This window comes from Tenrec ecaudatus, chromosome 1 (assembly GCF_050624435.1).
Source record: "Tenrec ecaudatus isolate mTenEca1 chromosome 1, mTenEca1.hap1, whole genome shotgun sequence".
Taxonomy (NCBI): Eukaryota; Metazoa; Chordata; class Mammalia; order Afrosoricida; family Tenrecidae; genus Tenrec; species Tenrec ecaudatus.
This window is the reverse complement of record NC_134530.1, coordinates 178584118-178608930: the sequence shown is the minus strand read 5'-3', so window position 1 is coordinate 178608930 and position 24813 is coordinate 178584118. Positions and strand designations below refer to the sequence as shown.

General features: G+C 40.7%; 1 protein-coding gene across 1 annotated transcript; it reads right to left on the bottom strand.

Moving 5' to 3' along the window:
* Positions 1 to 1436: 1436 nt before the first annotated feature.
* Positions 1437 to 22829, bottom strand: LOC142438869 (flavin-containing monooxygenase 5-like). The gene is made up of 8 exons (XM_075540887.1): positions 22689 to 22829; positions 17836 to 18024; positions 17209 to 17371; positions 15895 to 16037; positions 14904 to 15103; positions 8713 to 9062; positions 3271 to 3343; positions 1437 to 1803 (listed from the first exon to the last, which is right to left on the bottom strand). Exons 1-8 carry the CDS (start codon positions 22821 to 22823, stop codon positions 1437 to 1439), a joined length of 1620 nt encoding a protein of 539 aa, XP_075397002.1. The 5' UTR covers positions 22824 to 22829.
* Between the last annotated feature and the right edge of the window lie 1984 nt (positions 22830 to 24813).

The following is a 24813-nucleotide window of genomic DNA, read 5'->3' as shown; positions in this document are numbered from 1 at the left end:
TGAGGGGAGACGCCGGGCAGTGTAAGATAAGATATAATAATTATTTATAAACTAATAAGGGACCAGGGGGAAGGGGGAGCGGGGAGGGAGGGGGAAGGGGAAAAAAAAGGAAACTGAGCTGATTCCAGGAACCCAAGGGGAAGGAGAATTTTGAGAATGACGAGTGCAATGAATATATAGGGGTTCTTTGCTCAATTGATGTATGTATGGATTGTGATGGGAGTTGTATGAGCCCCAATAAAAAGATTTATTAAAAATTTTTAAAAAAAGAAGTAGATTGTTGAGTAAGTGAAAGAATGAATAATGCAGTTCAGATAAAAGAAAGAAAATCATTATGTAGCATATCAGAACTATGCTTAGACATAGTCTGATGATACAAGTGATGTGATTAAAGAATAAAGGAATATTTCATCTCTCTGATGAATTAATTATAGAAGTCTCTGTTTCAAATAGTCTAAAAACCCACTGATGTTGATTCAAACCCAGCCCATAACAACCTTATAGGACTGCTCCAGGGGGGTTTTTGGGGCCATAAATGTTTGCAGGAGCAGATAGATACCTCTTCCTCTCTCCCAAAGAGTGGCTGGTGAGTTTGAACAGCCAACCTCAAGGTTAGTAACCCACTGGTTAACCCTCTGTACCAATCAGGCTCCTTAAATACTTAGTACCACTCTCCATTTCTGATTCTGTGTGTTCCTGTAGACCTCTACATGTTAATTACAGAATATATGCTATATAATTTTTATAGTTTTAATAGAACCTCAAATTAAATATGATTTTTATTTTCTATTATTCCACCGCGTTTCCTTCTATGCCTTAAAGAATGCCCCAGTAATGTTTGAACTAACCTCCTTTTACTTCTATATCCATGAGTCTCTAGCATGTGGTCCTATTGGAAAGAGATTCTGATAAAGCTTTAAGAATTTTTTTTAACTCCTAAATTTCTCTAGATCATTTGAGGAAATACATCATTTTCCCCAGCTTGCGTTTTAGGTGCAAAAACACTTAAATGACTGGCAGGAGCCCTGGTGGCATAGAGTTTCGAGTTGGGCTGCTTACCTCAGACTCAGTTGTTTGAAACCACCAGCTGGTCCTTGGGGAAAAGACAAGGATTCCTACTCCTATAAAGAGTTACAGTATGGGAAACGCACATGGGCGGTTCTATCCTGTGGTCACTGAGTTGGAATCAATTTGATGACAATGAGAAAGGACTTTGCTACAACTGAGAACCTTCTGGAAACTAGAGAAACCCAAAACTAAGCTTGTCTCAGAACCACACCATCTAAAAACTCTCTGTGAAGAAATCCCTGATTATGCCAGAGCGACTTAGGCAGGAGGAATTGTGGAATGACCAGGTAATGCAGTGTGCTAGCCAGAATGGAGGAAAACGCAGCCGCACTCTCTAACCTTCAAGTGTGTGGCACTGTTGGCCGATACTACTTAGTGTCCACGGGAAAGGACCCTTTAATAACAGCTAAAAAGAGAATAAAGAGAAGGCCGGCGCAGATAGTCTTCAGCCACCGTGGCACGGAGGAGGGAGGCTGGCTGAGGACGCGCGTCCTCATGGGCTTGATGATCCGCTCTCTCTGGGTCAGGATGGCCCTCCGGGCCCCAGCCCATTTCCCCGGACCCTGCAGGCGGTACTGGTATGGGGTGCAGGGGCCAAAGAAAACCTCCATGGCCAGCTTTGGGTCTGAGAGGAAGAGCGACAGAAGGTTGGGCTTCACCCCAATTTCCGAGGCGATCTCATCCATGTACTCCAGATACGGCACTCTGCGCGTGTCTCGGGGATTATTCAGGAAACTGAAACCAGAGGGAGACAAATCAGAAACCTGGAGACAGATGGCTATCACGAACCCTTTAGACCCTTGCCCTGCCTCTAAATATTGTGGGCACAAGAACTAGAGTTAAGTGCTTGAATGTTAACCAAAACGTGGGTGGATGGAATGCCGGCAAGCGCAACTGTGAAGGAGCGAGCAGGTCACCCGGTGTTGAAAGATCACAGCCCTGAAAAGTTTACGGAGCAATTCTCCTTTGCACACGGCAATCTCCACGAGATGCAGTTGACTCGTCAAACCATCCACAGGGGAGGTCTGATGGCGCAACAGTTACGCACTCAGCTGTTAGGACACTGTTGGGTGGAACCTCTCCAGTGGCTCTGCGGGCGAGTCGTCCGCCCCTGTGAAAATGGCAGCCTAGAAAACGCTACGGGGCATAGTTGGAATCCGCTGGATGGTCCGTAACAGTCACAAGCCGCTGGGGACGTCTCCAACACGTGGAACAGAGAGGGATTTTCACGTATGGGTTAACGACTTGTCACCAAAGTCGTTCCTAACAAAATATTCATGCCTGCATATTTTCCTCTCTCAATTCCTTCCAAGGGTTTTGGATAGTAATAAGAGGGTTTAAGAAGATTTTTGTTATCTTACTATATCATATCTTCTTAATGATATCCTTCTTTTCCCACATTCTGTAACTGAGACCTTTTTTTTTTTTGCCTTGTAGTTGGCTCTCATTGAGAACATAAACTCATTTTGGTAAATCAGTGGTGAGAGAAGTATGATATGTGAATTTCACAGGTTATTACGAGACTATATTCCATTTCGCAGCTTCAGATATGTGTGAAATGAATTTGATTATAATAGTTCTTAGATGCACTATTCTAATCAAACTTACTGAATAACTGAGTCTTCTTAGAATGTAAACTCTTGGATCGTAGGAAACATTCTGAGACATTCATAGTGTGGATTCTCAACAGATACTTGTTTAATAGAAATAAATTACATTCCTAGCCCAAATGTTTGAGAATAATTTTCTCTAAGATGATTTGGCACAGCCTGCAAGCTTCTGACCTCAAGTCAAGAATTTAATCAGGTTCTATAGTGATTCGCCAACACTTCTCTCACATTGATTTATCTTTACAACTCTTTGAAAGAATGAAACAATCCATTTCATCTTCATTTCCATATGCTTCACATCTCTAAGGGTATGAGAGAACAGTTTAGAACTGTATGTGCTACCTGACTTTTCCTGGACTGTCAACAATGGTTGTGATGTTTCCATTGGTGGCCCATTCTGCATTCATTCTAGCCCTAAATATTTCCTACATAACATGCTTAGCTGAGCAGAAAAGAAAAATTGAAAACTTGAGATCTCATCTAGGCAAATAGACCCATATTCTGGGATGATGAAATATGAAGAATACTCGATAGGTAACAAGCACCACCCAAACACTTTCAATAGACGTATACCAAGAAATAAGGTTCTTACTGTTTTTCAATTTTTTTCCTCTTCTTTGTTATGTCTGCCACCATGTCACTCACTGAAGGTAATTTGTTTAGCCCTAGGACAAAAATTGCAAGCATAAATGTGATTTTCTTACTGGGAGGATGCAGTTTTAGGAAGAAATGGATATCCCGAGACTCGGTTTGGTAGGGAACAGTATGAAGGTGAGAACGCAGGAGTGGGAGAGATGGAGCTCTCTTCTGGAATGCCTTCCCTCCTGTTTTATTAGGTGCACATGCCAGACAGATGTGAGAGCCTGTCCTTGTTACATGACTCTGTACTCCATAGTCTTACTTGCAAATCCCCAACTTAATTAGCACAAGTACAAGCTAAAGGGAGTAAGATCCAACTGATAGAACATAAATTAAAATGTCTATAGTTCCATTTGGGAGTCCCTGGACAGTACAAATAGGTATCGCATTCACTCGGAAAGGTTGGAGGTTGTTACACAGCCAGAAGAGCCTTGGAAGAAAAGTCTGGTATTCTACATTTGTGAAAAATCAACAAGTGAAAGTTCCATGGAACATAATTACACTCTGACAGACAGGAGTTTGCCGTGAGTTCGCGTGGTCTCTGGATACTATCGTTTTAAGTCTAATGAACAGAGTGCTCATTTTGGCTCTTCCTTAGACAGTGAGTGTGCTGTGCTGTCAGCTGCCATCAGTTTGGTCTGATTCACAGAAACGCAGGCACAACAGAACTGCCATCTGCTCGTCCTTTGCCGCCCTCGCAGTTTTTATATTTGAGTCAATTGTTGCAGCCTCGGGATCAATCCATCTCATTGAAGGCCTTCCTCTTTTCGATGGCTCTCTGCTTTACCCACTTTATCTTTTCACCACAATGATGTCCTTATTCACCGATTTGTGTGTTTTTCTGGTCCCCCATCCCAACCTCATTGCCGTCAAGTCAATTTTGACTCATAGTACCTTACAGGGCAGAATAGGGCTTCTCCTGGGGTTTTCAGGACTGTGAATCTTTATGGAAGTAAAAAGCCTCATCTTTCTCCTGAGGTACTGATATCTGCTGGTATTGAACTGTTGATCTTGTGGTTAGCAGCTCAACTTGCAACCCGCTACACCAAGTGATCCTTGTTCTTCTGACAGTTCCTGGTTATTTCAGTATCTTCTACCAATAGCATAATTCAAATGAATCAATTCTTCTTCAGTCTTCCTTATTCATTGCCAACTTTCACATGCACAAGAAGTGATTGAAAATATCATCAGTTGGGTCAGGTAGAGCTCAGTCCTCACAGAGATATCTTTGTTCATTTAAGAGGTCTTGTGCAACCAGCCTGTGTGATCATGAGGTGTCTATGGGATCAGGTATTAGGCATCAAAGATCCAGAATAAAACATCATATCAATGTGAGTGAGGGGAAGCATGGAGTGGAGACCTAAAGCCCTTCTGTAGAAAATTAGATATCAACTTACGGAAGGGTCACAAGGAAGAGACGAGACAGGGTTCAGTATAGCACCGATGAATATGATGGTGGGACAAGAGGAAAGTAAAAGGAAATACACTGGTATAGATATGAGCTGAAAACACAGGGAATCCAGGACAGATAAGCCCCTCAAGATGAAAAATGAGAGTAGTGATACCAGAAGGATAAGGGTAAGGTGGGGGGAAGATGGGGAAACTATCACAATGATCGATAGAGAACCCCCTCCCAGGGGGATGGACAACAGAAAAGTGGGTGAAGAGATACAGCAGTCGGTGTAAGACATGAAAAAAATAATAATTTATAAACTATCTAGGGCTAAGGAGAGAGGGAGGTGAAGGACAATGAGATGACACCAAGGGCTCAAGTAGAAAGAAAATGCTTTGAAAATGATGACAACAAATGTACTTGATATAATGTATGTGTGTATATATGTATGTATGTATGTATTATGATAAGAACTGTAAGAGCCTCCAATACAATGATTTTTAAAAATAAAAAGAGGTCCTATGCATCAGGTTTGCTTTGTGTATCATGATGTTATCTATTGGCCTTTTGTGAGAGTTTTTTTTCTTAACCCTGTGAAGTCTGTGTACTTTGATCTTTCTTAGTAAATGTTTCAACTTTTCTTCATTTTCACTAAGTAAGGTTGTGTCTTCTGAATATAGTCGGCTTCTTCCAAACCTGATGCTGCAGTCTTCTTCATCTACTTCAGTCTCTTCGATGAAATCTTTAGCACATAGATTGAGCAAGCATGGTGACAGGAGCCAACCAAGATGCATACCTTTCCTGATGTTAAACCATTCAATATATATCATTGTTCTCTTTGAACTGTTGCCTTTTGCTCTATTTACAAGTTCCCCATGAGCCCAATGAAGTGTTTTGGAACTGTCTTTCTTCGAAGTGCTACCTATAGTTTGTTATGACACACACAGTTGAATGCTGTTGAAAACTCAATAAAATACTGGTATTTGAAATACCAGTAGCATACTTTCCAGCATTACAACAACATACAAGACACCACCATATGATAAACTGACAAAGCAGTGGTAAATTTACATTATAGATTAATTAAAATATATATAATTGTAGGTACTAATGACATGTAATATCTTCTGATTGATTTCATTGAACTGAGATTTATTTAAAAATTTATCCTTAACTCATAGAAACTATCTCCCAACTCTCCATTGTACTTTTTTTTTATAAATTTAAAATTTTTTTACACCCCCCCCCCCCTCCATTGTACTTTTGATAAATGACATACCGCATTTTGAGAAACACAGAATATTTCAGGGGAATATGAGAAGCTTTGAAAATGAATGAGCATGATTATTAAAATGTGATATGCATTATTTTGTAAATGCAGATTTTAAATCTGCCCAGCCTGACTTCATCACACTGGAACAAAACACTGAGGGCATGCAACAGAGCACTGAGGGGAGCAAAGTGATGAAATTCCCAGGGAATACCAAAAAATATCCTTTGGAGACAGAGTGTGGCACCCCATCAGATTCGACAAGAAAACACTTGTAAAGGCCAACAAACAGACCTTAAACTATTTATAGGCTTTTGCATTTTTGTCAGTGGTTTTCTTTTTGTTGTTATTTTGGTTTGTTGTTGTTATTGTTTTCTTAGTTTTGACTTCCTTTGTTGTTTTGTTTGGCTTTGCCTGGTTTTTGCGCTTATTAATGCATCTGCATGTCTATCTAGATAAGATAGGTGGGATGAACAATTCAAAGATGATAAGAACGGACTGATGGTTCTGAGGGATATGGGAGGAAGGGAGGTGGGAGAAAGGAGGGTGTGGGGAACAACAAGTAAACTAAAATCAATGGAGAGAAGGGCATAGGATGCCTAGTGGGGCTTAATCAAGGGCAATGTAGCATTGAGGACTTACTAAACCTGAATGAGGCCGAACATGATGGTGGGACAAGAGGAAAGTAAAAGGAAATAGGAAAGAACTAGGAGGCAAAGGATATTTATAGAGTTCTAAGTACAGGCATATACATATGTAAATATATTTATATATAGCGAGAGGGGACTAGACCTATGTCCTTATATCTATCTATATGTCAAGAATTAAGGTTGCAGATGGGCATTAGGCTTTGACTAAAGTATTCCCTCAACACAAGAACACTTTGCTCTAACAATTGATATTCTGTGATGCTCATCTTCCTGACATGATTGCTGAAGACAAAATGGGTGCATAAGCAAATATGGTGAAGAAAGCTGATGGTGCCCGGCTATTCAAAGATATAGCATCTGGGGTCTTAAAGGCTTTCAGACAAAGAAGCGGTCATCTAGCAGAGAAGCAACAAAGTCCACATGGAAGAAGCACACCAGCCTGTGTGATCATGAGGTGTCGATGGGATCAGGTATCAGGCATCTAAGATCCAGAACAAAGTCAGGCCCAATGTGAATTGGGGGTGGGGTGGGGCATGGAGAGGAGAACCAATGCTCATCTGTAGACAACTGGACATCCCCTCACAGAGGGTTCACAAGGAAGAGATGAGCCAGTCAGGGTGCAGTATAGCACTGATGAAACACAACTTTCCTCTAGTTATTTGGTGCTTCCTTCTCCCCACTATCATGACCTCAATTCTACCTTACAAATTGGAGTAGACCAGAACATGCCCACTGCTACAGATAAGAGCCTGCAACACAGAGAATCTAGGATAGATAAACCACTCAGGACCAACAAGGAGAGTAGAGATACCAGGGAGATTAGGGGAGGGTAGGGGGAGAAGGGGAAATTGATCACAAGGACCAATCCATAACCCCCTCCCAGGGGGATGAACAACAGAAAAGTGGGTGAGGGGTGACGGAGGATGATGTAAGATATGAAATAATAATCTATAACTTATCAAGGGTTCATGAAGGAGGGAAGTTATGGGAGGAAGGGCAAAGAAATGGGGAGCTGACATCAGGAGCTCAAGTGGGAAGAGAATGCTTTGAAAATAATGATGGCAGTATATGTGCAAATGTGCTTGACACAATGGATGAATGTATGGATTGTAAAAGAGATGTAAGACCCCCCCGAATAAAAGTATCTAATAATAAATAAATAAATAAGTAAATCTGCCCAGATCAAATTATGTTTCTTCTTAGAATCAATGATAATAAAAATTACAATAATAATTACTAATTTTTAATGTATTCAATCAGTATTTACTAAATTCCTGTAATAGTCAAAATGCTTATGAATTTTGGGCTGCGATTTGAAACCACCAGCAGCTCGTTGGAAGGAAGATGAGGTTTTATACGCTCATGCGAGTTAAACTTGGACACTCACAGAGGCAGTGTGACCCTGTCCTCAAGGGTTGCTATGAGTCGGCATGAACCACTAGCAGTAAGTTTGAGGTTTGCTTTGCAAAGCAGAGATGAGTATCCTTGTACTTATTATGAATGAGGAAGTTAAGACTTGTGGAGCTCAAGTAACATGCAAGATCTTACAGTCAATTGATGGCGGAGCTGGAGGTTAGCCCTGCATTTATGTAATTAAAGTCCTTGCTATTGGACTGTGGTGCTACCCCCCCTTACTCTAGGACCCTGCTATAGATCACCTCTTTGTCCTCTTGATATTTTGAACAGAGCATTTGTAAAACATGCTTCCTTTGACTCTCAATGGCACTGGAAATATTGGGAAATGGAATAACTATTATTTCCCATTTCAGCTTTAGGTGGCTATCTCCTGCCCCATTACAGGGTGGGGTCTGGGGGAGGGTCTTAAAAAGTGTGTGTAAAAATCCTATGATTTCCATAGTGCTCAAGCGAACACTCTGCCAATAAGATACCACCAGATGATAGCTTTAGGTAGCAATTTCCTATTTTAACTTTCATACAGGAATCTTCATGATTAAATAGTTGTAAAACACCAAATGAATAGCACACGGCAGAAACAGATTGTATAAAGGTTAAGTGCTGAGCTGTTTTCTTGCACAAGACTTTTCAACAATTCTGAAATCACACCCGCTGCTGGGCACGTACCCTTGAATACACGTGCAGCCCATCGGCTCTGGAGTTCTGACGTGGGAATGGTGGCTCCCACGGGCTGGAGGATGCCGATGAAAGCGAGCGTTGGCTTCTCCAGATGAGGCGGGAAGACGTATTTAAACATGGAGCGTTGGCTGTCCAGAATTGTTGAATTATTTTCCAAAAAAGGAAAAGAAAAAGTATATCCTGTGGCAAAGATAATAACATCAATATCTTCTTCTGTGTCATCTTCAAAGACGGCGGACGTCTCAGTAAATTCTTTCACATTTGGTTTCATCAAAACCCTTCCGGAAATTATGCGGTTGGGTAGATCATCGCTCATGGTAGCTTGATGGCTCAAGAATCTGCAAAGCGAAAGTGGACATCCAGGCACGTTACTATACAGTAAAGGGTGCAAGCTCAAAAGAGCACAATGGTGAGTGTGGGCCGCAAAGGGAGGGTCTTGGAAAATATTCCATTTCCTTTCTGATAAGTTTTTGCCTGACACTAGTTTCCTCTTACTAGTTTCTCTGCAATGTTTTGGAAAGGAGTTGAACTAATGCTTAATGAAAGAACCGCATTCTTAAAAAAATATTTTGTGTGTGTGTGTGTGCGGTTTTTAAAATTTTTTTTAAGGCTCAATCTCCTTTTTCTGAGCTTGGGAAACACATTAGCATCTTCAGTAAGCCCGAGCTTTGAAAATATAGTGAGTAAAGAAATCTTTTGTTAAAAATATGGTCAGGCAGAAACCTATCAGAGAAGGAAAGAGATTTTGGAATGTGGTTTATGATCTTATGCTAGGGACATGTTAATTCTGTACTTCTGTAAAAAAGTTCCTTGTGAAGTTTTAACAAAGTTGTTGTCAAGATGCACATATTTTTAACAGGGAACTGATATTATATTCCGATTTACATACCTATTTTGAGAACCACTAAGGAATTTAGCTGCAAGGTCAGAGTTTCAATCCCACCAGCTGCTCCTTGGGAGACAGACAGTCTACTCCTGTACAGACTTAAAGTCTTGAAAACCCAAAGGGTTAGTTTCACTGTGCCCTATGGGGCTGCCATGAGCTGGAACCTACTGACGGCATGAGTCTGTTGGGGAGTGCTCTACTAACGCATATGGCCCAATATGTGGGCCTTCTAATTTTGCTAATATTTATTATACAATTTTAACACAATTATGCATTGCCTGGATTGCATAAATAGACTCCTAAACTGGTTTCCTTTTTCTCACTGTTAGCTCCCTACAATTATCTCTCTACTCAACAGAGTGATTTTTTTTTAGAATGTAAAGATGTTTTTAAAGATATGCTCCATGGCTTTCTATTTCACTAAAAATAAAATCCAGTACAATCTCCATACCCTAGTCATACAAAGTCCTATATAATCTTGGCCCTGCCTCTCTCAGTGAATTGATTTCTTTCCACTGTCCACTTCTTCTAATTGAACTACACTGGGCCATTGTTTTTCCTTGAACAAACCATGCTCACTCCTGCCTTTGACTTTGGTGTTGCCTCGGCCTGGAATTTTATTCTTTCAGATATATGCAGCTTCCCCCAGATCCCTATTAAAATACTCATATAATCTTCCCCGGTCTACTTCATTCCTGTCCTCTTTTTCTCATATAATTTTTCTTCATAACTCATATCATTCCATTAAATATTGACTTGTTTGTTTCTCTCCTATTAACAAGGAAGATCAGTGAGAGCCGCGACTATCTAGCAGTCACTATTCCACCGCCACAATCCCAAACCCTACTTGACCACAATCAAAACCCAAATCACCGCCATCAAGTTGATTCTGACCCATAGCAACCTTGTAGAGTATAGTAGAACTTCCCCTTTTGGTTTCTGAGGCTGTAAATGTTTTTAAAAAGTTTTATTGGCACGTATCTACATATCTTACAATTCAGTTGTTAACTCATATCAAGAAGTGTTGTACACGCATTACCATAATCAATTTTAGAACATTTTCTTCTCCCTATTCTCATTGCTATTTGTGTAATTATTGTTTTCTTAATTGTGGCAAAAATATACAGCAAAATATTCTCCTTTTCAACAACTTCTTTGTGTATAACTCAGTGCCATTGATTATACTCTCCATGTTGTACAACTATTATTGATATCGCTTTCCAAATTTCCACCACCATTAACATAAACTTAGTGCTCCCTAAGCAAAAACTTTCTCCTTCACCCATGGTAACCATTGGCCAAGTTTGACTCCTTTTTCTAGTAGTTTTTTGTGATAAAATACTTACATAGCTTGCATTTCCATAGTTAAATCGTTTTTAAAAAGAGTCATAAAAACATCATCACAACTGTTTCTAGTGCTTCCTTCCACCTCCTGCACTGCTTGCTCCCCAATTGCCGTCACTCCCCCCACTTCCCACCCCCAACAACCCTCGCACCCATTATCGTCTCTGTGTATTCACTCCTTCTGTGCTTTGTAAACTCGGAAACCCAGCAGAAACAATAAAAGACAAAACAAAATGAAACAGAAAGAAGAACATAATAATAATATAAAGATAAAAATACAAATAAAGAGTAAGAAAGAAACGACCACTAACAATATTAAAAAAGCCAAAGAAGAAATTTCTGTCATGGAACAAGCAAGAAATATTTGAACCTAAAGCAAATTCAGGGTGGGTCAAGAGAGAGGTCATTGACCAAGATTCATATTACACAATGGTTTAATCCACTATTCAATCCACCAACTGACCAAGATTCATATTACACAATGGTTCATTGTAGAAGATTCATATTTTACAATGGTTCAATACACCAAGTTTGTAATGATCTCTGTCTGATAGTAAAGATGTTTGAGTCCCTTGCTGTGACTAGAGGGGATCTGCCCAAGACTTAATCTGATTAGATACTCAGCAGGTGGATTTTGGGCTCCTAATGTCCTCCATATCCTTTTGTAAATTGGGTGTTCATAATTTAAGTGCTGATACTTTACCCTTCATCATATTTGGATTGTGTAATTGTCATCTTTGAAGAACACAGGTTGGTGTGCTTCTTTGATGTGGACTTAGTTGACACCTCACTTAGATGGCTGCTTATTGGAAGATAAGCATTTAAGACCTCACACACTATTTCGATTGATAGCTAGGCACTGTTTGCTTTCTTCACCACACTTTGCTATTACAACCTTATCTTCAGTGATCTCTCTGTGAAGGCAAGTATTGAGCGGGGCCATATTATAAGAACTCATCGACTTTTGATTGGGGTTTGAGTCACGTAGGAGTTCAGAATCCATCTGCTTGTCTGTGAGTAATGAACACTCTGGTTTACTTTGGCAGTCATATTATGACAAAAACAAACCAAAAAATCCCAACTAGAACAACAACAAACACCAAAAACAAACAAACAAAGCCACAGGAAACAAAAAGAAAAACATTGTCATCATCCCCGTGAGGCTGTAAATCTTTATGGGAGCAGAAAGCTTCATTTTTCTCCTATGAAGCTACTGGTGGATTTGAACAGCTAACCTAATCGTTAGCAGCCCAGTGAGTAAAGCACTATGCCATCAGTACTTGGTAATCATAGTAGGAACTAAAAATATATTGAATTTACTTATCTGTACAACCAGCTATTCTACAGGAAAAAGACAGGGATTCTGATCTACAACCTCATTTTTTCTCTTTCTAAATTACTGGTCCCTAAGCCAGAGAGAGAGGTGGAAAGAAGTGTGTGTGTGTATGTATGTGTGTGTGTAAACAGGAAAATACCAGAGGTGCCTCTTCAAATGTCACCATCCTTTATCCTCTCAATCCTGACCACCACACCTTCCATCCCTGAGATTCTGATATGTGTATTGCCAGGGCTGAGACTCTCTCCAAGATGGATGTTTTGGATTCAGAATTATTTTGCCTAATGCCTGCTGTAGATCTCCACTGAGATACTTCTCACATTTATATCCCAGACACAGTCTTCTGAAACTTAAGCCCCCAGTCACCTTTGTAATAATCGTTACTCGGTCATTCAACTAGAACTGGGTGTCAGTTAGTAGTAGCATAAAATGACCAAAACATTAAACATTTACCATGTGTTGGGCACTAGTATAAGCTCTAAATATATTTTCCTATTTATTGCTCAGATCAACTCTTTGAATTGATAGTAAAGTTATCTCAATTTTATCAATATGGGAAGTGGTACAAATGGGCAAATTCAACACTATCTACTTCAGCAAGTTTTACTCTGCCCTATTGGATCTCTATATGAGTTAAAATCCACTTGATGGTATGAGCGGGGGTAAATTTAGCACTCAAACCCCAGCTGTCTAGATGTAGAGCACAAACCCAACCTTAGGCTCTGCTGCTTTTTCTCTAACAGAAAAGAGGCAAAGAAAGCATGCTTTGTATTTCAAAAGACACTCCCTCCTCCGCACCACAAGTCTCTTATCTGATTGCATTACATTACCAAATCCCTGATTGTTTTCGACTGCCCTGGGAAAATGAAGTTGAGTTTTATGGTATACTATATATACCATTACATATTTATCCATCTTATGAAATACAATATAAAGGTGACGTTTTGTTTTACGTTGTTGCTTGGTTTTGCTCTGTCTTTTTATTATCTCCGCAGGTCTGTCTAAATAAAATACGCTGGATGAACAATCTGGAGGAAAAAACAACAGGACCGAGAGTTCTGGGGGGACATGGGAGGGAAAGTGAAGGGAAAGGAAGTGGTGTTAACAAACCCAGGGACAAGGGAACAACAAGTGATCCAAACCGGTGGTAGGAGGGTGTAGGAGGCCTGGTCGGGCGTGATCAAGGGTAATGTAATTGAGAGGAATTACTGAAACCCAAATGAAGGCTGAACAAGATAGTGGGACAAGAGGAAAGTAAAAGGAAGTAGAGGAAAAAGCTAGGCGGCAAAGGGCATATATAGAGGTCTAAATAAAAGCATGTAAATATGTAAATATATTTATATATGAGGATGGAGAAATAGAACTTATGTGCATATATTTATAGGTTTAGTATTAAGTTAGCAGATGGACATTGGGCCTCCACTCAAGTACTCCCTCAATGCAAGAATATTTTATTCTATTAAACTGGAATTCCATGATGCTCACCGTACTGACACAATAGCTGAAGACAAAGCAGGTGCATAAGCAAATTTGGTGAAGAAAGATGATGGTGCCCGGCTATCAAAAGATAGAGTGTCTAGGGTCTTGAAAACTTGAAGGAAAACAAGCAGCCATCTATCTCAGAAGCCATAAAGCCCACATAGAAGAAGCACACCAGCTTGTGTGATCACGAGGTGTCAAAGGGATCAGGCATCATAGAACAAAAAATCATATCATTGTGAATGAAGTGGAGTGCGGAGTGGGGACCCAAAGTCCATCTGTAGGCAACTGGACATCCCATTATGGAAAGGTTGCAGGGAGGAGATGAGCCAGTTAGGGTGCAGTGTAGCAATGAAGAAAACATGCAACTTTCCTCTAGTTCCTCAATGCTTCTTCTTTCCCCTCCACCCTATCCCCAACACCCAGACTATCATGATCTGGATTCTATCTTACAAATCTGGCTAGACCAGAGGATGTACACTGGTACAAATAGGAACTGGAAACACAGGGAATCCAGGGTGGATGATCCCTTCAGGACCAGTGGTGAGAGTAGAGATACTGGAAGTGTGGAGGGAGGATGAGGTGGAAAGGGGGAACTGATTACAAGGATCTACATATAACCTCCTCCCTGGGGGACAGACAACAGAAAAGTAGGTGAAGGGAGACATTGGACAATGTAAGATATGAAAAAAATAATAATTTATAAATTATCAAGGATTCATGAGGGAGGGGGTAGTGGGGTCAGGAGGGTTAAAAATGAGGAGCTGATGCCAGGGGCTTACATGGAGAGCAAATGTTTTGAGAATGATGAGGGCAACGAATGTACAAATGTGCTTGACACAATTGATGTGTGTATGGATTGGGATAAGAGTTGTATGAGTCCCCAATAAAATGATTTTAAAAAGAAGAAGAAGAATGAATGCAAAGGGTAAAAATCGATGAAGCTGCCACCAAATTTTGGAAATTAAAATTTTTCCCTATAAAATTAATTAGTGGAAGGCCCAAAGAAATATGAGAAAGGAAACGATGAATATTCTCAAAAATAATGAAATAAATAAATACTTTAAGTATTTTTTACCTACCATTTCCAAAAGGCAACAACTAAGAAAAAATTGTAAAAGTAGTAGAACACACCTGTGCTGCGGTTGCAAACCATAAATGTTGTGATTAAATCGTGCATTTAATTTATTCTCTGTCCATCTGTTGATTAAGAATGCTGGGCAGAATTTGTTGAAGAGAGAGTTAGAGCGAGTGAAGAGGCTGGTGTCCATGGGCATCCCATAATCCCAGATGCGGTTCCAAATCCATGCACCCCGCCTTGTGCTAAGGAACACCTAGGAGTTAATGCAAATAAATTAAAAGTAGCTGCCTCACAATATATGCTTTCTTTCACAACACCATTTGTTCTGTCCCTCATAGATCTTCTACTTGGCTCACTAGTGGAAATGGAGAGGAACCATTTTGCCTCTTCACCAGGCACACATACCACAGATATAGAAACAGACAGACACACATACTCAGAAACACACACACCTGACATATTGCTGATGGTTTCAGAAATCTGCCTAAGTCTGCCCCTGAATCTCACACACTATCCTTTTGAGCCTTTCCAAAGCAGTGCTCAAAGTCTAGAATCACTTATATTTCAAATTCTGAGAAAACAAAATAATACTAGAAGTCTAGAAGTCAATGAACCCAAGGTCCCATCCATGGACCGATTACAGTAGCATCCATAGCACTTTATTAATCCGTGTCACTAGAAATTTAGGTGTTGAAGGGATCAGCTTTGAGAAGTAATGTTAAGTGTCATATCAATGAAAATAAAATAAAAGGATTTTAAAAAGTGATTTTATGTTACGTTCATTAAAAAACATTGGTTGAGCTGATGCAGGTCACAATCTTTGGGGAAATCACTAATTTGTCAGTCTTATGTAATTTATTTTTTCCCCATTCTCCCTATTGGAGCGATCTGCCACATATGTCCTGAGAAACTAGGCATTAAAAATAATCAACCATCAGGACTGAAGCAATGTGAGAACATGGTACACACATTTCACACAGTACTTTCATGCCAGAGGATACGAGGCAGGTTGCACTGATGAGAAGAGAATTTCAAAAGCCAAACCTGTGCAGTTACATGACTGAGCTCAACTGCCAAGTCAGCTCCAGAATTTCCTATGCCGACCACGACAATTCTCTTCCCCTGAAACTTCTCCGGACTCTTGTATTCCCAACTGTGAATATATTGACCTTTGAACTTCTTGATCCCTGTGGGCAAGAGCAGAATTTCTCATTCCTTGGCAACTATTTTACCCCCCAAACGATCTAAATTTTGCCCTTAGCTACTGGGAGTTAACCTCTAACCTGAAATAAGCTGCCTGATAGAAATGTTTTTTAAAAAATAAATCTGAGGACTATGACCACCACATAGTCTAGCAATGTGATTGATGATGGGGACTTTGGGGTATGCTGCATAAATCTCAATTTCTAGAGGAAAAGGGGAGAATAAAGGTACTAGCTTGACATGCATGAGAGGCTGGAGCGTAAGTCAGCTTAGCAGACAGAATACGATCGAGCTCCAGGAAAGCTGGGCGCCAAAAGCGCTAGTGAGCTTTCCAGGATGGCAGTCATCCACGAGCTTTGTTACACATCCAAGCTGGGAGAAGGCAATGTGAGCCATCATTCCCCAGAGAAAACAACAGCTATCTTTCCCGACAGTGGGAAACCGAGCCCCTCAGAACTAGTCCCGAAGAACTGAGAACTCCAGAAGAATCTGTGTCACCTTCTCCGGGAAGGGGTAAGTGCCCTGCTGCTAGTGATAGTCAGGGGGCCGCGTGCAGGGGAGCATTGCATCCTGCTCCTTTCCTTGTGTGCAGAGTGGTTGAGGCTCCAATGCAAACAGTACCATGGTCTCCTCGGATACACGCAGTGACGCTAACACGTGCGGCTTGTTGACAAGCGCTGTTGAGTAGGTCCGGACCCATAGACCCCCGAGCTACAGCAGAATGAAAGACTGCTCAGGCCTGTGCCCTCCCCAGATGATTGCGGGCTGGAGCCCACTAACTGACGGTCATGTGTGCTCACAGTGCTCTTCACATGCACGCATGTTCATAAATAAATTGGAATCTTAAAAACATTTTACTTGAAGCTACTGTCCAAGCAAAACCATCTCCACATTTTCATTTTCAATTATGCTACAACATAATAACCCAGAAAGCAGTGGTAACGAGATATCAATATTTTTTTACTTTCCATTTGTAACAATACATATTATGGGAGCAGTCTTTCGAGAAAACATGCAATGGTGTGTCATCAGAAAAGGGTCTACTTTATTGTGAAAACACAGTGCCTTTCAAAATTACAAACTTTCTTCAAAATTAACAACAGCAATAATGACAAACCCCCACAAGTCATTGCTTTCGGGATCTTTAGGACATACCTGGAAAGGTCTGGAGTGGTAAGACAGGAGTGGTATAAAGGCCAGTGCACACCATGACCCCATCAAAGACATAGGATTCTTGCCTCCCTTCCGTCTCTACCACAACATCCCACTGTCCCGTGGAGGAGAAGTCAGAGCGCTTCCTCACACTGCGCACTTTTGACTGAGGATGAGACAAACCCAAACTCATGAGAACTCCTCGCAGCTTCCCTCTTTTCCCAGGATTCTCAGCCTGAAAGAATAAACTTGGTGCTAGCTACTCTTCCTTAGCAAGCTCCCATCTGGAAGCTTTCACGAAAAGTTCTTTATCGTTGCTTTTCTCGACTCGGCCTTTGGAAGTAGAGACTTCATTTGGCTTACTCCAACTGTGGTTCTGAATTTAGTGATAAGACAAAATGTAGTGCCCAGTATGATGTTGTAGCCAATCTGCCATACTTTTTTCCCCCTGGAAGCCAATGAGAAAAAAATCTGTCTTCCTTGGAGATCATAAGTAGAACCAACACTGGGTGGGATGCGGTTCCCTCTAAGACTGAGGTGACAATGTAGCCTGCTTTGCTCTGCTGTGCTTTGCTCTCATTTCTATTAACAAAAGTCCCCCATCTGTTGAGTAGCCTCTGCTCCACTTACCAGAAAACGGATGTATTTCCTGAGATGGAAGTGCTTGGCAAACATCTGGAGGTATTCCATGATTTTGGAATTGTGCAGATAGTTGGGGTGATGATCTGGGAAAGGGTAATCACTGTAGGCAGTCATTTCCTTGGAAGTGTTGCTGGTGGCAGATTTATAGATGCTTGGTCTGCCATCTTCAGTCTTCTCCTAGTGGGAGAAGACGGCACATATTTATTACACATACAATTTTAATAAAATAACAATTATAGAGATTATTCAATCACAATAATTACTTACCATATATACTCGTGTATAAGCCGAGTTTTTCAGCACAAAAAATGTGCTGAAAAACTGGGGTTCGCCTTATACATGGGTAAGTGGTACCCCAGCGAGGTATAACATCTCGCTGCCCCCACCCCTCCCCCGCTCATGTAATGCATGAGCGCCCGTTATCTCGTGGGTGATTGTCATTTCTCCGCTGTTCATTCAAAGCCCCGCTGACACTGCAGGGCTTTGAATGTTTGTTGACTCGCATCTAACCAATCAGAGCCGTCCTATGACGTGTATCTTTGAATAAGCCTTTTAAAGACCATGTGAGAAGGATTTGGCATGAATGGATGTCATCTGGTCAAGCCCAACTAAAAAAAAGGAGGAAATCTCATGAAGCCTGACATAGAGTTAATAGCAAAGTGGGTTTGAGATGCATGGGAAGGCATTCCAGAAGACATGATGCGACATGCCTTCCAGAAATGTAGTATTAGTAATGCTATGGGTGGCAGTGAAGACTGTGCTTTGTATGAAAATAACAGCAGTGATAGTGATGACGGCGATCTCAGTGAGGACAGCGTCTATGATGACCTCACACCAGCCGAAGCTCTGTATTGGGATATGGATGATGATGATGAGGAATCCAGTTTTGAAGGATTTTAACTCTTTACATTTTGGCTTGGTTGCTGATTGAGCTCAGGGAATAGTATTCTTAAGGTATCATTGTTGATACCTTATTGTTTTTGTTGAACCTATTTTCCACTTACTGTGCTGGTTTACTGTTAAATGACTTGTCCTTTTATTTATGTTTTTTATTTAAAATAAATATTTAAATACATTACCCCACTGATGTCTTGATTTTTAGTAATTTTATTTTCATTTGTTTTAATTATTGAAACTCATCAATAGCTTCTGCATTTTCCACCCTAGGCTTATATTCAAGTCAATCAGTTTTTCTGGTTTCCCAGGTAATAATTAGGTACCTCAGCTTATATTCAGGTCGTCTTATATTTGAGTATATACGGTACTTTAATTTTTCATAGTAATTACTTTAAATATTTTTATGTATACCATTCTAGTTTTAGGCCTTAATATAGTTAAAATTTATTATGCCAACCTGGCCAATAAACACATGGGGTTAATTGAAGGGGTTAATTGAAGGGCAGAGAGATAAATGGTTTGGTGAGCCTCGCATTTCTAGTTCTCGGGTCTCTTGATTTGTGATGGTTGGACCAGGTGAAACTGCCTAAGCCAATTCCCTGCTTCAGCTGGCAAAGCTCACTTCTTGCAAGACACCCCTGAGGAGAAGCCACATGGACCTACCCTGATGCAGCCCTGGGTGCTGGAGCAGCCATGTGGAGACCCCTGCCAGTGTGGAGATGCTTACATGTTCACTGATTTGGCTTTCCTCCTGCAGTTGGCATCATTGAGTGTGTTTTGTGAGATGGAGGAGGGCTTTGTGGATTGGTGTCGGACATCTGGGCTAAAGGTAGGCTTGTGGGTTTGGGCAGCACTAGGTTGGGATGTTTTCTTGATGTGCACTTACCCTTTATATAAAACTCTCTCTTATATATATGAGTTCCTGTGAACTTGTTTTTCTAATGTACCCAGACTAATACATATGGTATTTTTAAACATTAGAACAATTTATACAACTCAAGGTAAAGTAGACCAAAACCCTCATAAGTGGGTCAATAGATTATGATAAATGGAGAAAAGATTGAATTTGTTAAGGAGTCCATCTTACTTATACCCATGAATCAATGGTCACAGAAGCAGCAGTCAAACAGCGTATTACATTAAGTGAATCTGCTGCAGGACACTTCTTTATCAGTGTTGAAAAGCAAGGAGGCTACTTTGAGGTCTGATTACTTGAACCAAGCCATGGTGTTTCCTATGGCCTCACATGCATGTGAAAGTTGAACACTGAATAAGGAAGCCCGAGGAATCATTGCACTTGAGCTAGGGTTCTGGTGAAGAATATTGGAAGTACCACCGACTGCCAAAAAAAACCAAACAAATCTCTCTTGGCAGAAATACAACCAGAATGCTTCTTAAATGCAAAGATGGCGAGACTTCGTCTCAAGCACTTTGAACATATTGTGAGGAGAAAACCATTCTTGGAGAAGAACATCATGCTTGGTAGGGGGCATGGAAAAAGAAAGCCCTCAGCAAGATGGGTGGACATAGTGGCTACAACAATGGGCTCACGCCTAGGACAATTGTGAAATGACGCAGGACTGGGCAGGGTTTCCTTCCGTGGCACATAGGGTCATCATGCGCTGGAACTGAGTCAATTGCACCTCACGACAACAATAATCTGTGGTTTATAAAGAGCTTTGCCCAGAGTGCCTACAATGATGCTCTGAAAGACAGTATTATCCTCATTTAATTACATAGCATTTGTCATTTGTTTCAGCAGCCATTCTTTATTTTATTTTAATATGAAGGCATACGATGTCTAAATAATTTAAGACTAAGGAAAACACTGCTAATTAAAATACGTTATTTTCTTTGGGAGAAGTGGTTATAATAGTAAATTTCTCAAAAGCTCAATTTTGGAGGTTGGTGCTGAGAGTAAGTGTTGGACTATCAATGGAAAGGTCGTCAAGTCAAACCCCCTAGCTACTCTGAATGAGAAAGATGTTGCTGCCTGCTACTGTGCGGAGTTACAGAGTCTTGAAAACACCATATAGGGTGGATATGAGCCAGAAGCCACTTGATGGCAGTGGGAATAACGTAATCTGCTGGTGGTGTAGAGATTATGAGGTGAGCTGCTAATGGCAAGGTCAGCAGTTCAAAAACTACCAGGCCCTTTGGGGAGAAAGCAAAGCTTTCTACTTCTATAAAGAATTAAATCTTGAAAACGCACAGAGGCAGTCCTACCCTGTCCTAGAGAGCCATTATGAGTTGGAATTGACTTGATGGAAGTGAGTTTGGCTTTTGTTGTCGGTATCTTGATTGTAACATTGGTGAAGTAAAGAATCAGTAATGTAGGTACTATGAATATTCTGAACTTGGAGTAGGAAATGTAGACTCGAACTTATGGAAATTGTATCAGTAATAAGAACAGATCTAAATTTACCTTTTCCTCTTCAATGTTAAAAGCATTGATTATTAAAAAATTGTTAGTGATACATTCATATATAAAATATGCCTCTTAATAAAAACAATTTTTTTGCAAATATCAATAGCAGTTATCCTACTTAATAATTCAATTGTAATTAAAATATCAGCATTACCAATAAAAGAATATGGCATGATGTGGTGTTCGGGGTATCACATTACATGTGTCAGATCAATCTAAAACCAAACCCACTGCCATTGAGTGGATTCTGACGCACAGTGACCCTATGGAGCAGAGTAGGATTGTCCCTTTGGGTCTTGGAGACTGGGAATCTTTACAGGGGCAGATAGCCTCAGCTTTATTTTCAGAGCAGCTGGTGGTTTTAAAGTCTTGACTTTTCGGTTGTCACTCAACAGTGTCAACCCCTCAAATTGTGGCTTTTACTAACATAGATTACACAGAGAGCACAAGGCTTACAAAGGATGAGAGCTGCTTGATGAAGCCTCCCAGAGAACAGCAAAAGCAGAGATTCCCCCATCAGATGGAGGCACTTAAGGGTTTCTCAATCTCTCCTATCCTTTCTCTCTAGTTGGAACCCTGGGAGGACACATGGTCTTGAGGTAAAACTATGAATTAGAGGAATACCATCAAACCCACGTCTGCTCATGGTACAAGCGGTTTGAGATTGGGCTAAGCCTTTGAGATGCCAGAGAATTTGTTTGTGGGATAGTTAGTGTTACTTGCTCTAATACAAATATATTGCCAAGCTGAAAAAGAAGACCTTAGAATTATAAGTAAAGATAGCTGAAGCCAAGGACCCACAGACATTTGTAAAAAGTTAAAAAGACGGAATAAAAAGTTTAAAACAGCCACATTTAAATGCCAAGTGCAAAATAATGCCCACAAAGAAAAGAGAATGGAATCACACAACATCGGAAGAAATGCACTAAAACAAGTCAGTTTTAACATTATTAAGCCCTAGTGAAAGAGTAGGACATTTTACTACAGAAAGTCCGTTTGATTTGACTTTTGTGGGGAGTGTGCTAGGCAGTCTATCCCACGGAGAGAGAGGTGGGACCATGCAGAGAATAAGCAGACATTCTCTTTTCAAGAAGGTAGATTCTAAAAAGAATAAGGAATGTGTGAACATTGTCTGCAGGTTATAAGAGATTGAGTCAACATCTAGGCCTTTCAAACTCAAACCCAAACTCACGGCCATTGAGTTGACTCCAATGCAGAGCAACTCCACAGGATAGCGTAGAAGGACTCCCTGGGGCTTCCCAGACGAGACATCTTCAGGAGAGCAGAGAGCATCATTGTTCTTCCGTGGCGAAACTGGTAGGTTTGGATCACTAACTAACCTTAATTTTAAGCTCACCAATGTTTAACCCATGACACCAGGGCTCCTTATATACTGGCATCCACAGTAATAAAAAGTATATTATCATTACAGTAGTAATTAAAAACAGACTAGTGGTGTAACCTTTGTATTTCTACTTCCTGGATAATATGGAAACACAATACTATGTAAACGTACCTCATATCTCCACAATCCCCCAATATCATCACTCCCTTCAAAACAGGTCGGCTGGAGCCCCTCCTCCAGACAGCTCCTAATGGCGCCCAGTCCACTGACTCCAGCGCCGATCACCACAACTCTCTTTGCTGGCATTGTCTCTTTTAGGAAATAAAGATTATAAAATCCAATTTTATTGGTATGTAATTTTACAGATTTTCACAAACTGATATTTAATTCCACCCACTGCAGCTATGTTCTTGTTGGAATACTCACGTTTGGTACTTTGAGCTGATTTATTTAAGCCAGAGAATTCTTACTTTAGGTCTTATGTGACTTAATTTGGCCCATCAACCTAGGGAACCAGGGTATTATTTTACATAAACACTTTTACCGCTATGAAGGGGTAAAAGGAAACTCCACTAGAGCATTTTATCAACTACTAACTCATAGAAACGTAGTTATACTAGAAATGACTGTTCATTCATTCATGCATTCAATACATTTGAGGGGGTACCCCCCAAAATAGGAAATATTTTTTCAAAGCCGTGTATTTACATTTTTTTTTACAAAACAACCTTATTTATCACCTTCAAAGTATCTCCATTACACTTAATACACTTGTCAAATCAGTGATTCCATTCATGGAAACATTTTCCAAACTCATCTGTTTGGATGGCTGACAGCACCTCCCTCATTTTTTTCTTCACCTCTTCTTTCTTTATTTAGTTAAATCATTTTATTAGGGCCTCATACAACTCTTATCACAATCCATACATACATCAATTGTGTAAAGCACATTTGTACATTCATTGCCCTCATCATTCTCAAAACATTTGCTCACTGCTTAAGCCTCTGGCATCAGCTCTTCATTTTTCCCCTCCCTCCCCGCTGCCCCTTCCTCATGAACCCTGGATAATTTATAAATTATTATTTTGTCATATCTTACACTGTCCGACGTCTCCCTTCATCTGCTTTTCTGTTGTCCATCCCCCAGGGAGGAGATTCCCCTTTTCCAACCCACCCTCCTTCCACCCTCCCTGTATCACCACTGTCACCACGGGTTCTGAAGGGATCATCTGTCCTGGATTCCCTGTGTTTCCAGTTTCTATCTGTACCAGTGTACATCCTCTGGTCTAGCCAGATTCATAATGTAGAATTCGGATCATGATAGTGGGGGTGGGGGATGGCGGGGAGGAAGCATTTAGAAACTAGAGGAAAGTTGTATGTTTCATTGTTGCTACTTTGCACCCTGACTGGCTCGTCTCTTCCCCATGACCCTTCCATAAGGGGATGTCCAATTGCCTACAGATGGGCTTTGGGTCCCCACTCCGCATTCTCCCTCGTTCACTGTGGTATGATTTTTTGATCTGATGATGCCTGATAACCTGATCCCTTTGACACCTCGTGATCACACAGGCTGGTATGCCTCTTCCATGTGGGCTTTGTGGCTTCTGAGATAAATGGCCACTTGCTTACCTTCAAACCTTTAAGACCCCAGACGCTATATCTTTTGATGGCCGGGCACCATCATCTTTCTTCACCAAATTTGCTTATGCACCTGCTTTGTCTTCAGCAATTTTGTCAGGAAGGAAAGCATCATGGAATGCCACTTTGAAAGAACAAAGTATTCTTCCATGGAGAGAGTACTTGAGTGGAAGCCCAATGTCCATCTGCTAACTTAATACTAAACCTATACATAGATGCACATAAAACTATTTCACCATCCTCCTATATAAATATACTTAGCTATGTACATGCCTTTATTTAGACCTCTATATATTCCCTTTACCTCCTAGCTCTGTCCTCTATTTCCTTTTACTTTCCTCTTGTCCCACTATCATGTTCAGCCTTCATTTGGGTTTCAGTAATTCCTTTAGGTTACAGTACCCTTGATCACGCCCGACCAGGCCTCCTACACCCTCCTCACCACTGATCTGGATCACTTTTGTTCCCTTGTCCCTGGGCTTATTAACACCACTTCCTTCTCCCACCTCCCCCTCTCCTATGTCCTTCTGGAACTGTTGGTCCCGTTGTTTTCTCCTCCAGATTGTTCATCCAGCCTATCTTATTTAGACAGACCTGTGGAGATGATAACATGCACAAGAACAAGACAGAGCAAAACCAAACAATAAAAGAAAACAAA

Coding starts and splice junctions, on each gene's coding strand:
- LOC142438869 (XM_075540887.1), bottom strand. CDS start 22,823: ATGCCAGCAAAGAGAGTTGTGGTGATCGGCGCTGGAGTCAGTGGACTG. Junction 9,063..14,903: donor GGTTTGCAACCGCAGCACAG/GTGTGTTCTACT, acceptor TTCGCTTTGCAG/ATTCTTGAGCCATCAAGCTA. Junction 1,804..3,270: donor AGGAAAAAAATTGAAAAACA/GTAAGAACCTTA, acceptor CTCTGGTTTCAG/TTTCCTGAATAATCCCCGAG.